Here is a 14,454-nt window from a genome sequence, read left to right as displayed (position 1 = left end):
TTAAGGAAACTCCATACTGTTCTCCATAGTGGCTGTATCAATTTACATTCCCACCAACAGTGCAAGAGGGTTCCCTTTTCTCCACACCCTTTCCAGCATTTATTGTTTGTAGATTTATTGATGATGGCCATTCTGACTGGTGTGAAATGATATCTCATTGTAGTTTTGATTGAATTTCTCTAATGATTAACGATGCTGAGCACTCTTTCATGTGTTTGTTGGCAATCTGTATATATTCTTTGGAGAAATGTCTATTTAGGTCTTCTGCCCATTTTTGGATTGGGCTGTTTGTTCTTTTGATATTGAGCTGCATGAGCTGCTTGTAAATTTTGGAGATTAATCCTTTGTCAGTTGCTTCATTTGCAAATCTTTCTCCCATTCGGAGGGTTGTCTTTTCATCTTGTTTATGGTTTTCTTTGCTGTTCAAATTCTTTTAAGTTTCATTAGGTCCCATATGTTTATTTTTGATTTTATTTCCATTTCTCTAGGAGGTGGGTCAAAAAGGATCTTCCTGTGATTTATGTCATAGAGTGTTCTGCCTATATTTTCCTCTAAGGGTTTAATATTGTCTGGCCTTACATTTAGGTCTTTAATCCATTTTGAGTTTATTTTTGTGTATGGTGTTAGGGAGTGTTCTAATTTCATTCTTTTACATGTAGTTGTCCAGTTTTCCCAGCACCACTTATTGAAGAGGCTGTCTTTTCTCCACTGTATATTCTTGCCTCCTTTATCAAAGATAAGGTGACCATATGTGCATGGGTTTATCTCTGGGCTTTCCATCCTGTTCCATTGATCTATATTTCTGTTTTTGTGCCAGTACCATACTGTCTTTATTACTGTAGCTTTGCAGTATAGTCTGAAGTCAGGGAGCCTGACTGCTCCAGCTCCGTTTTTTTTTCTCAAGACTGCTTTGGTTATTCGGAGTCTTTTGTGTTTCCATACATATTGTGAAATTTTTTTGTTCTAGTTCTGTGAAAAATGCCATTGGTAGTTTGATAGGGATTGCATTGAATCTGTAGATTGCTTTGGGTAGTACAGTCATTTTCACAATGTTGACTCTTCCAATCCAAGAACATGGTATATCTCTCCATCTATTTGTATCATCATTAATTTCTTTCATCAGTGTCGTATAATTTTCTGCATACAGGTCTTTTTTCTCCTTAGGTAAGTTTATTCCTAGATATTTCTTTCTTTTTGTTGCAATGGTAAATGGGAGTTTTTTCTTAATTTCACTTTCAGCTTTTTCATCCTTAGTGTATAGGAATGCAAGAGAATTCTGTGCATTCATTTTGTATCCTGCTACTTTACCAAATTCATTGATTAGCTCTAGTAGTTTTCTGGTAGCATCTTTAGGATTCTCTATCTATAGTATCATGTCATCTGCAAACAGTGACATCTTTACTTCTTCTTTTCTGATTTAGATTCCTTTTATTTCTTTTTCTTCTCTGATTGCTGTGGCTAAAACTTCCAAAAGCATGTTGAATAATAGTGATGAGAGTGGGCAACCTTGCCTTTTTCCTGATCTTAGTGGAAATGGTTTCAGTTTTTCACCATTAAGGACAATGTTGCCTGTGGGTTTGTCATATATGCCCTTTATTACATTGAGGTAAGTTCCCTCTATGCCTACTTTTTGGAGGGTTTTTTTTTTTTTATCATAAATGGGTGTTGAATTTTGTCAAAACTTTCTCTGCCTCTATGGAGATGATCATATGGTTTTTCTCATTCAATTTGTTAATATGGTGTATCACATTGATTGATTTGTGTATATTGAAGACTCCTTGCATTCCTGGGATAAACCCCACTTGATCATGGTGTATGATCCTTTTAATGTGCTGTTGCATTCTGTTTGTTGGTATTTTATTGAGGAGTTTTGCATCTATGTTCATCAGTGTTATTGGCCTGTAGTTTTCTTTCTTTGTGACATCTTTGTCTCGTTTTGGTATCACGGTGATGGTGGCCACGTGGAATGAGTTTGGGAGTTTTCCACCCTCTGCTACATTTTGGAAGAGTTTGAGAAGGGTAGGTGTTAGTTCTTCTCTAAATGTTTGGTAGAATTCTCCTGTGAAGCCATGTGGTCCTGGGCTTTTGTTTGTTGGAAGATTTTTAATCACAGTTTCAATTTCAGTGCTTGTGATTGGTCTGATTATAGTTTCTATTTCTTCCTGGTTTAGTCTCAGAAGGTTGTGCATTTCTAAGAATTTGTCCATTTCTTCCAGGTTGTCCATTTTATTCGCATATAGTTGCTTGTAGTCATCTCTCAAGATCCTTTGTATTTCTGCAGTGCCAGTTGTTACTTCTCTTTCATTTCTAATTCTATTGATTTGAGTCTTTTCCCTTTTTTTCTTGATGAGTCTGGCTAGTGGTTTATCAGTGTCGTTTATCTTCTCAAAGAACCAGCTTTTAAGATTATTGATCTTTGCTATTGTTTCCTTCATTTCTTTTTCATTTATTTCTGATTTGATCTTTATGATTTCTTTCCTTCTGCTAACTTTGTGGTTTTTTTTGTTCTTCTTTCTCTAATTGTTTTAGGTGTCAGGTTAGGTTGTTCATTTCAGATGTTTCTTGTTTCTTATGGCAGGATTGTATTGCTATAAACTTCTCTCTTAGAACTGCTTTTGCTGCATCCCATAGGTTTTGGGCTATTGTGTTTTCATTGTCATTTGTTTCTAGGTATTTTTGGATTTCCTCTTTGATTTTTTCAGTGATCTCTTGATTATTAAGTAGTGTATTGTTTAGCCTCCATGTGTTTGTATTTTTTATAGATTATTTCCTGTAATTGATATCTAATCTCATAATGTTGTGGTTGGAAAAGATACTTGATACAACTTCAATTTTCTTAAATGTACCAAGGCTTGATTTGTGACCCAAGATATGATTTATCCTGGAGAATGTTCCATGAGCACTTGAGAAGAAAGTGTATTCTGTTGTCTTTGGATGGAATGTTCTATAAATGTCAATTATGTCCATCGTGTTTAATGTATCATTTACAGCTTGTGTTTACTTATTTATTTTCATTTTGGATGATCAGTCCATTGGTGAAAGTGGGGTGTTAAAGTACCCTACTATGATTGTGTTACTGTCGATTTCCCTTTTTATGGCTGTTAGTATTTGCCTTATGTATTGAGGTGCTCCTATGTTGGGTGCATAAATATTTACAATTGTTATATCTTCTTCTTTGATCCCTTGATCATTATGTAGTGTCCTTCCTTTTCTCTTGTAATAGCCTTTGTTTTAAAGTCTATATTTTGTGATATGAGAATTGCTACTGCAGCTTTCTTTTGATTTCAATTTGCATGGAATATCTTTTTCCATCCCCTCACTTTCAGTCTGTATGTGTCCCTAGGTCAGAAGGGGTCTCTTGTAGACAGCATATATATGGGTCTTGTTTTTGTATCCCTTCATCCAGTGTCTATCTTTTGTTTGGAGCATTTAGTCCATTTACATTTAAGGTAATTATCGATATGTATATTCCTATTCCCATTTTCTTAATTGTTTGGTGTTTGTTATTGTAGGTGTTTTCCTTCTCTTGTGTTTCCTGCCTAGAGAAGTTCCTTTAGCATTTCTTGTAAAGCTGGTTTTGTTGTGCTGAATTCTCTTAGCTTTTGTTTGTCTGTAAATGTTTTAATTTCTCCATCAATTCTGAATGAGCACCTTGCTGGGTAGAGTAATCTTGGTTGTAGGTTTTTCCCTTTCATCACTTTAAATATATCCTGCCACTCCCTTCTGGCTTACAGAGTTTTTGCTGAATGATCAGCTCTTAACCTTATGGGGATTCCCTTGTATGTTATTTGTTGTTTTCCCCTTGCTGCTTCGAATAGTTTTTCTTTGTACTTAATTTTTCAGAGTTTGATTAATATGTGTCTTGGCATGTTTCTCCTTGGATTTATCCTGTATGGGACTCTCTGTGCTTCCTGGACTTGATTAACTATTTCATTTCCCATATTAAGGAAGTTTTCAACTATAATCTCTTCAAATATTTTCTCAGTCCCTTTCCTTTTCTCTTCTTCTTCTGGGATCCCTATAATTAGAATGTTGGTGCATTTAAGGTTGTCCCAGAGGTCTCTGAGACTGTCCTCATTTCTTTTTATTCTTTTTTCTTTATTCTGCCCTGCAGTAGTTATTTCCCCTATTTTATCTTCCAGGTCACTTATCTGTTCCTCTGCCTCAGTTATTCTGCTATTGATTCCTTCTAGAGAATTTTTAATTTCATTTACTATTTTGTTCCTCATTGGGTTTTTTTGCTCTTTAGTTCTTCTGTGTCCTTGTTAAATGTTTCTTTTATTTTCTCCATTTTATTTCCCAGATTTTTGTTCATCTTTAATATCATTATTCTGAATTTTCTTTCAGGTAGACAGCCTATTTCCTCTTAATATTTTAGGTCTGCTGAGTTTTTACCTTGCTCCTTCATCTGCTGTGTGTTTCTCTGTCCTCTCATTTTGCTTAACTTACTGTGTTCAGCGTCTCCTTTTCGCAGGCTGCTGGTTCATAGTTCCTGTTGTTTTTCGTGTCTGTCCCCAGTGGGTAAGGTTTGTTCAGTGGGTTGTGTAGGCTTCCTGGTGGAGGGTACTAGTGCCTGTGTACTGGTGGGTGAGGCTTGATCTTGTCTTTCTGGTGGGCAGGTCCACGTCTGGTGGTGTGTTTTGGGGTGTCTGTGACCTTATTATGCTTTTAGACAGCCTCTCTGCTAATGCGTGGGGTTGTGTTCCTGTCTTGCTAGTTGTTTGGCATAGGGTGTCCTGCACTGTAGGTTGCTGGTCGTTGAGTGGAGCTGGGTCTTAACATTGAGATGGAGATCTCTGGGAGAGCTCTCACCGATTGATATTATGTGAGTCCAGGAAGTCTCTGGTGGCCCAATGTCCTGAACTTGGCTGTCCCACTTCACAGGCACAGCCCTGATGCCTGGCTGGAGCACCAAGAGCCTGTCATCCACACAGCTCAGAATAAAAGGGAGGAAAAAAAAGAAAGAAAGAAAGAAAGAAAGAAAGAAAGAAGGAGATAAAATAAAATAAAATAAAATAAATTATTAAAATAAAAAATAATTATTAAAAAAGTTACTTAAAAGTAATTAAAAAAAAAAGAAATAAAGAAGAGAGCAACCAAACCAAAAAACAAATCCACCAATGGTAACAAGCGTTAAAAACTATACTAAAAAACAAACAAACAAAGAACAGACAGAACCCTAGGACAAATGGTAAAAGCAAAACTATACAGACAACGTCTCACACAGAAACATAACATACCCACTCAGAAAAAGAGAAAAAAGGGAAAAATCGTTGCTCCCAAAGTCCACCTCCTCAATTTGGGATGATTCCTTGCCTATTCAGGCATTCCACAGATGCAGGGTACATCAAGTTGATTGTGGAGCTTTAATCTGCTGCTCCTGAGGCTGCTGGGAGAGATTGCCCTTTCTCTTCTTTGTTCGCACAGCTCCCTGGGTTCACCTTTGGGTTTGGCCCCGCCTCTGTGTGTAGGTCGCCTGAGGGTGTCTCTTCTTCGCTCAGACAGGACCAGGTTAAAGGAGCCACTGATTCGGGGGCTCTGGCTCACTCAGGCCGGGGGAGGGAGGGGCATGGAGGTGGGGCGAGCGTGCGGCGGCAGAGGCCTGCGTGATGTTGCGCCAGCCTGAGGCGCGCCGTGCGTTCTCCCGGGGAAGTTGTGCCTGGATCCCGGGACCCTGGCAGTGACGGGCTGCACAGGCTCCCGGGAGGGGCGGTGTGGACAGTGACCTGTGCTCGCACACAGGCTTCTTGGTGGCGGCAGCAGCGGCCTTAGCGTCTCATGCCCGTCTCTGGGGTCCGCGCTGTTAGCTGCGGCTCACGCCTGTCTCTGGAGCTCCTTTAAACAGCGCTCTTAATCCCCTCTCCTCACGCACCAGGAAATAAAGAGGTAAGAAAAAGTCTCTTGCCTCTTCGGCAGCTCCAGACCTTTCCCCAGACTCCCTCCCAGCCAGCTGTGGCGCACTAGCCCCTTCAGGCTGTGTTCACGCAGTGGTGCCTCTCTTCCTTGCAATGTGATAATAACAATTTCAATAACTATCTGTATTCTCTTCACAGGGTAATATTAAAAACAGATAAATAATATAACATTTTAATGAAAGATGTGATTTACAGAATTACAGTATATGCCTTCATTTTGTAAAAAAGACAGTTGGCCAGTAATTTTGTTCTTATCTACCAAAAGGTTTAGACACCTGCCATATTTTAGGGGATGCTAGTTTTACAAGCTCATTTATTTCCGTGTTATCACATGACGTTGACCCCGCCACTGACTTACTGAAGCACCGTGGTTCTGGGTACCATCCTGCTGCCGTACACGTGGTCTGGGCCCCTTGTTTCCCAGTTTCAGCTGTATAACCAGCCAAGCAGGAAAATGACAGATTTTGGTTTATGCTCATTGGAAAGTAATAACTTTTAAAAGTATAGTAATATTGGGCAATCCTTCCATTTTCCACACTTGGAAAACCACAGGGTTTCTCTGAAATGAGAAAATATCAAGCTGAACACTGAAAAATATATTTAAAACCATACAATTTGTGATCAAGTGACAATAGATTTTTAAATTCAAAGTGTTTGCAGACACTGTACCCAGTACTTAGTTTTATTACTTAACATTTTAGGGTATTTTTTGCCAATCCTTTTCAATCAGGAAGTAATCTGCTAGCAACCACAGCACCCAACAGTCAGAATAAATCTGGGCAGGCCAGTTCCTCAGAGAAGGCTTCCCTAACTTTGTCAAACAGCACGTTCTAGTAGAAACACAAGCCATATATGTATATTTAAATTTCTAGCAGGCACATTAATAAAAGGAACAGTTGAAGTTAATTTTAATATTATTTTTTTCCTACTAAGTCTGAACTCCAGTGTGTATTTACACTCATGGCACACCCCAATATGGACTAGTCTTATTTCAAAAGCCACATGCAATTAGTGGCCACTGTATTATTGGATGGGAAAGTTCTAGAATAGATGAGGTTCTCCTTAAGATACGGAGTTACAAGTTTTCATATGAATGGCTTTTGTCTTGTTTTGTTCTTTAAGAAAAAGACAGACCACCAAGTGAAAAAATAAAAGACTTGAGTGAGAACCTTACATTAAACGGTCAGAGGTCTAGCAAAGAGGACTCAGCTTTATCAGTCATCAGGGAAAGGCAAATTTAAATCACCATGAGATAGAACCATACATCCACAGGAATGACTGACCTGGAAGAGACAGACTACCCCAGTGGTTGGGGTGGACATGGAGAAAAGGGAGCTCAAGACCACTGCAAATAAGAGTGGAAACAGGTACGACCTCTCCTGAGAAAACAGTATGGCAGAATAGGTACAAACCACATTGAAAGCACATCTCTGGGCACCCACATGTGTAACAGAGTGTTCCTGGCAAGTCTCTGCATGTGGTGCCAACTGGAAGCAACCAAGTGCCCACTGACGGCAGAAAAGACAAACACACGTCAGACTGTGCACACAAGGGATATTACACAGTAACACGAGTGTTGATACTGATGGTGAATCTCACAGACCTATGATTGTCTCCGCTGTGTCACCTAATCTCTTACTGAGTCCCCTCCTTTTTCTTCCTGCCAACCGCACCACCTCCTACCTTTCCCACTTGTAACACTCCTAGAAGAAGGAACCCCTCCTCCCCTAAGCTTCATCCCCCCACCCTTCCCCCACTCATTCAACCAAGCCCCAGCCACTCCCCCTGGGCCCTTGTCACCTCACTGGAGAGCTCAGCCATGGACCTGCTCCAGGCCCAATGCTCATCTCTCATCAGATGTGCAGGCTGCCTGTGGGTACACTTGCCTGGAACCCCTCCAGCAGGTGCCAACTGGGTTCTTACCCCTCAGGAGGACCAGTCCGCTCTGGAAGCTGCCACGGCTGTCAGGCAGAGACAGCCAGGAGAAATGTAGTAAAATGGGAAGTGAAGAACTGGCCCCCCTGAAACAAAAGGTTGAAGGCAGGGATCGGTGCCGGTGGTAGAATGTGAGGGATGGATGGTTGTTCTCAGGTTCCCAGACTGCACGGTGGGAGCTGCCGTTGCGGACACATCAAGGGACCCTACACCGAGACTTGAGGTCCTAGGGTGGTTGACGCTTTATCTTCTCAAGAGTATCGTGTGGTGGCAGCTGAGAGGATGAGCCCGGCGCCCTCCTCCTGTCCCATCAGACCTCCGACTATCAGGGGGAGTGGCGAGAGTCAACCAGGACCTCAGCAGAGATGGCCGAGAAAAATCAGGCCCAGGGGTTCCGCCCTCAATCCCAACAGGAGCCGATGAAACACAGACCTTTACCCAAAGCGGTGGTTGTAGCTGATGGCAGCCTGGCGCCCGCGGGAACTGACCCAGGTCACTGCCCCTGGGCTCAGAGATCCTGGTGGCATCAAGCTTGGACGCGCAGGCCAGAGGCGCCTTCCCAGAGCAGGGGCCACCGTCATCACAGGTACCACCTCCTCTCACCTGCCTTCCCGTATTCTGAAAGGCGCCACCACTCAGCTGCTGTGGGGGAGAGGCCGTGGGGGCGACGGAGCACGTGGAAGACCTGAGACCCGTGGGCGGTGCCAGGTGCGCGGGGGCGGAAGGTTGACTCGTGGACATTCAGGAGAGCCAGTGCCCGGATGGTCGTGCTGCGTTCCTGCTTGGTGAGCACCCAGGTGCCCTGAGCATCGCTTCTTCGCACGAGGCCGGGTGGGTCCTCCGGCAGTGCTGGGCGGACTGCACTGCTCTTGCCTTGGCCCCGCCAACGGCCACAGGTGGGGACCGTCTGCATCTCCATCAGCTTGCAGAGCTTGAACGGTAACTCGGTTTCTCAGGCCACCTGCCAACCCGAGAAACAGTCTTGGGGTCCAGAGGACAGTCTTGGGGTCCAGAGAGCAGTGTGACCGCGAGGAGAAGAGCCTGTCCGGAGCTTCCAAAGACACAGCGCATGAGGCGAGGACATGGGTCATCGTGCAGGAGGTCCAGCCAGGCAGCCAAGGGCATCCGTGCAGGGAAAGGAACCTCTCCCACCAGGACTGAGCTTCACCCAGAGCCGGCCTCGCCGGGAGCAGTCAGACAAGGTGCACACGCCCCGCTGTGAGACCCGGAGAGGGAGGCCTGGAGGCAGCTTCCGAGGCTGTTCCCTGGCTCCTGATCCCAGGGCCTCCCGTCTGGACAGCCCAGGGGGCCGTGATGGGAGCAGCAGGCCTGGGCCAGGAAGGATGGGTGCTCGCAGAGTGAGAAACGGTCCACACCGCAGGAACTCCCTGTTCTTTTGTCTCCAGCCCTCGGTCCCACAAGGGGAGAGTCAGGCTTTGGGAGCAGGTGGCAGAGATCAGGGAGAAAGAGCCAGAGATGACGACCCCCAGCTGCAGGAGCAGTTCCACTGTCTGAAGGACTTTTTCTTTTTGTGGTGAGAAGGCAGGAGGCCCCCTGGATATAAGAGGGTCCCCCCAGGTTCTTCTTTTGGGTGCTTGTCGCTTTGATGTGTGGTTCTGTCCCAGGGTCTATGGCTGAGTTGGGGGCGGTTCACCCCCATCCACCAGCCTCTGCTTGATCTTCGGCTTCAGCAGTTCCCACGCCCCTTCACCAGGCCTCCCACCAAATGACTAACTTTATTTGCCTTTGGATGGCTTCTGGGGAGGGTGGGGCTGGCAGCAGCCTGGGCTTCACATGCCCTCCTTGGACCTGAGGCAAGGACCAGAACTGAGGCCAAACCCAAAGAAGTCTACAGTCTGGGACCATGTCAGTCCATTCAGAGGACGGTGCCACCTCAGGAGAGGCATGTTGGGAGGCCCAGACCCTGGCTCTCATCCTCGGCAATGTTGTTGCCGCATGATCGGCAGAGCCTTCATCCTCTGCAGATGGTCGTCTCCTGCTTCCCCTGTGGTGAGGATGGAGAGGAGGGTGCCACGGGGGAGAGGAGGATGAAGAGGAGGGTGCCATGGGGAAGAGGAGGATGAAGAGGAAGGTGCCACGGGGAAGAGGAGGATGGGGAGGAAGGTGCCACAGGGAAGAGGAGGATGCAGAGGTGGGTGCCACGGGGAAGAGGAGGATGGAGAGGAGGGTGCCACAGGGAAGCTGGTGGCCCAGGCCAGTCCTACAGCTCTCCTGGGGCTCCTATGCTTTTTCTGGGGATGTGTTCAAGCTCAGGGGGTGGGGGCAGGCTCCTCCTTGGTCTCTGGGGAGTTGGGGCTTGGCAGCACTGGCTCCTGCTCCAGGATGGCTCTGGAGACCATCCCTCTGGAAGCCTCTTCCACCACCTCTGACACGTCACCCTCGTGCCAGATAATCCATGGGCAGAGAAGTCAGGATGGTTACCTGAGGTTTAGTCCTTTAAAAAGGGACGTTTAGGAGGCTTCTGAGTGCCAATCAATGTTCTATATGTTGATTCACGTGCAGTAAAATTTCATAAACATTTATAGAGGGGCATCCTATGATTTTTGCATTTTTCTGCATACATTATACTCCAAAGAAAACATTTATTTTTTAAAATCTATCCTTATGTTGGAGACTTTAAAATCATAAATACACTTAAAAGAAAGCAGTTATTGAGCAGCCCCTAGGGTTTGTGTTGGGAGGAAGCGGCAGGTGTGTAGAAGACCCGGGCCGCTGGGATTATTTTGCCTTCAATGCCTTGGGGACGACAGACAACCCTCTTGCTACCATGAGACATAAAATAATAGCAGTGCCCTCCCAGGGCTGAGGGAAGTGGGCAAGGAATTATGAGTAAAAGAAACTTTCCAGAGTCTGATGGAAGGAAGGAGCAGATAAAAACATGTGCAGGGGAGGCCCCGTCCCCTGAGGATTCTCACCATTTTCCATACCCATACCACCAGGGATTTACAAAGAAGACTCTTTAGAACTAGCAGAAACTATAGGCAAAAGTTCATGAATCTGATTATATGAAGATTGAGAATGTCTTTCCATGAAAAGTATTGTTGACAAAACACACACATCACATTTTGGAAGAAGGAATTTGCAATGTCTAAAATTGACAAGAAGTTAAAATGTATCGTCTGCAAAGAGCTCCCACAAATCAGCTCTTTAAAAGGCAGAAAGCAGAGGGAAATGTTAATCTGTTACAAATCAGGAAAGGAAGAAAAGGAATTGAGCCCATAGCCCCACATGGGGATATATACAGGCAAGAGAAATCGTCACAGAGAAATAAGGTGATTACATGAAAGCACTCATTTCAGAGTTACTTGAGGTTAGGAGGAAATTAGAGGAAACTATGTGTCCATCCTTCGGAGAGTGGATAAGTAAATATATGAAGGTAGGTAGCACTTAAGAGCAACAAACTAGATTCAGCAACAAGGAAATATGTTTAAACAGTAGCAAGTAAAATGAAACAATAAGGAGATAAAATCTATGGCAAGCTTCCATTTATATGAATGTAAAACACACAAAACCAGACATAGTTTACAACGATATTTGCATATTTAAGGATATATCAAATATTATAGTGGGTCCCAACAGTTTGGTTTTCAACAGTTGGGTTTTCAAGAGTTTGGTTGAAAGGGAAATGGAATTCAGGGTCAGGAATGAAGAGGGAAAATGTATAAATAAAACAAAAGTGACACTTTTCATAGGCCAGTGATGGTCATATGAAATGAGGGGTATAGTTAACTTGATCTTGTCCCTAAGATTCCGGATGGGGGTGGGGGAAGCATGGGAATATGAGGTCATGGTCCCTGTCTTCAGGCAGCTGACACTTCTTTGTTTGTGTGAAAGAAGATTATAATTACACAATAATTAGAAAATTAGCTAGAATATTGCGGTGTTTTCATGGTATAGATAATAGACAATTATATCGGTGGTTTTTTTCCCTATTTAGACAGAAAAATAAAAGGAAACTTCACGCACAAATTATCTTATTGTAGAATTAAATGTGTAAGATGAATTCTATTTATTTCACTTTCATAATTTTAATTGCAGAGCCTCTTCTGGCAGAAAATTTGTAGTAAACTATTCAACTAAGACAATTATATATAATCTGTCGGATATTTTATTTCAACAAATTTCCTAAGGTGTTTTAAAAGAGGCTTATGGCTGTGGTTTCCTACTTTGTCTACTACCTTTGCTGATACTTAATGACTTGCCTGGCTTCTTATCCCCACAGCCCAAGAACACCGTTAACTCTTCCTAAATAACCCACACTTGCACACTCACATTCACCTCACACATGAGGCAGTCTGGGTAGAAAGCTTTCTAACAGTTAGGGAGTCCACAGGTATTGCTTGTCTGGATAGTACTGATTTACCCCTGTCGTCCCATTTGAGTATTAATAAAACCTGCTTTCACCATGAGACATGTCCTCATTTACATAAACAATCATATGGTCCTCCTACTAATCATTACTTACTGTCTTCAACCAAAGAATAAAAATTAGGATAAAAATCAAGGTGTCAACAGTCAAAGATCTTGCTGATGATTTCTGGTTGTTTTCAAGATTTCCCACATGAAAGCTCTCTCTTTAAGAGCAGAGAATTAAAATTGTACAAGCTGTGCAGTGTTAGGAATGAATTCTGGTCTGAAATTAGAATTAAGGTTAACTTACAGCTTCAAATGGTGGTACCGTTAGCCTGTTAGCCTGAAAACACTTTGAAGTATTTAGATCCTGGTCTCCTATACCCTCAAAACTAAAGATGCAAAAGGTTTTTTTTTTTTTTTTTTTTGTCTTGTTTTGGTTTTCTAAGCTATGCTACTCTGAGAATAGTTTAGTAGTTTTTCTCAAAGGAAAAAGTCTTTCTAAATATTATAACTTTATAAATTACATATTATAACTATTATAATATAAATATTTATAATATAAATATTTATTTATATTTATATAAATATTATAACTTTATATATTATATAAATTATATATAATATAATTATATTTATAAGTATCTTTTTTATAAAATTAGTACATAAAAATGAAAGACTATATTAAAAGCTCAAGAGAAATAATGGTAGAATTTCCCTTTGTAATTATTAGAGAATAAAGAATATTTAAAGTTAACTTTACCTTCTGCATTGAGTTCTCCTGAGATGATTAATATGATAATCAAAGCCAAGCCTTTCGACCTCATCTTCTATGATGTGCTTAATAAAGGGTTTAACCATTCTAAAGTACTAGGGACTCCTCATTAAGTACACAATACGTCTCCTGAAAAAAAGTTAATTATTTACAACATCTAAGTTCCTTTGTAACAAGCCTTATATTGGATTTAAAACAGTTTAGAATAATACTAAAAATACACAACTACATTAATTGACAGTACTTTTCACACCACAGTCCAATAAGAACATGACCACTGATGAGGGCAACGATAACAGCAGCAAAATAATTAACTCATGCTGCATAAAAAGCAGGGTAAATGTTCAATGTGAATTTCCCAATGTAAGTCCATGGAGTAAAGTTCATTGGTGGCCATTGATTTCTTTACCACTGTAGATCAAATGAAGGGATGAACTTAGGTACATGAACTAATGGATCCCTGATGTGAAAACAGTGTTGTCTAGACTGCACTGCTAAAGGGAAAAGTGGCCTTAATTGTCTCGAGCAGTGGTAGAATAATATTATTGATTGTAAAGTCTAATGTTGAGAGAGGTTGTATGCTGTGGCAGGTGATTAGATAAGCACTGTGAATTATTCATGAATTATCTTTCATGAAAAATGCTTTGACTATCTGGTCTATACCAGGACATGCTCTAGTCTTGGGTTTATAGCAGTGAAAAAATAGATTCCAATGACTGTGCTCATGGAGTTTACATTCTAATGGGTTTTAGTTTAAACTACAAAATAATACTGTGAGGTGGGAACTATTGCTATTTCAGTTCAGGAACTTTTTATTAAAATGCCACATAGTAAGAGAGAAGTGCATGTAAAATTAGTGCACAGATCAATGGATTCTCACTAACTGAACACATCTGTGAACCAGTACCCAGAAGAAGAGGATACACTAGTTCCCAGAGTCCCTGCTCCGGGTCATTGGTGAGGTCTACTCCCAGTATAAATACAATCTTGGTTTCTGACAGCATAGGTCAATTTTGCCTGGTTTTATTCTACATAAATGAAATCCTAGAGTTTTTTTTTTTTTTAATATCTGGCTTCTTTTGTTTAACATTTTGCTTGTGAGATTCGTTCTGGTCTTGGGCTGTAGAAGATAACTCCTTCCCTGCAGTTTTCCACTCTGCTACTATGGCGCGAATTACCCACCCATTCTAATCTTCATGGACATTTGGGTGACTTCCAGTTAAGGAATATAAGATGACCTCTGTTTATTTTCAAAGATTATTTTTTAATTTGAAAAATTTCAAACATAACCTCCCCCTGGATTCTACCGTTCACATTTTATTATACTTTTTAAAATCATGTACTTATTCATCTATTCATCTGTCCTTTTTAAACACATTTCAAAGTAAGTAGTAGGTATTTGTGTGTGCTCCTCTAAAAACTAAAGCAAATATATCATTAACCCAGTCATTTTAAAGA

The 14,454-nt window shown here is 41.9% G+C and overlaps 1 protein-coding gene across 1 annotated transcript in view; it reads right to left on the bottom strand.

Moving 5' to 3' along the window:
* The window catches only part of LOC307069500 (coagulation factor XIII B chain-like), a gene marked incomplete at both ends in the record, with an annotated part of 31,490 nt that extends 18,442 nt beyond the window's left edge, over positions 1–13,048 (bottom strand). The window contains 2 exons of the mRNA XM_079727877.1: positions 6,274–6,474; positions 12,985–13,048. Of these exons, the coding sequence (XP_079584003.1) occupies positions 6,274–6,474; positions 12,985–13,048 (265 nt within the window). The remainder of the gene's footprint in view (positions 1–6,273; positions 6,475–12,984) is intronic.
* Positions 13,049–14,454: the final 1,406 nt, after the last annotated feature.

The sequence above is a fragment of the Hyperoodon ampullatus genome, assembly GCF_949752795.1.
Source record: "Hyperoodon ampullatus genome assembly, chromosome: 2".
NCBI lineage: Eukaryota > Metazoa > Chordata > Mammalia > Artiodactyla > Ziphiidae > Hyperoodon > Hyperoodon ampullatus.
Note: the sequence above shows the minus strand (reverse complement) of the source record. Positions and strands in the feature narration are given on the sequence as shown.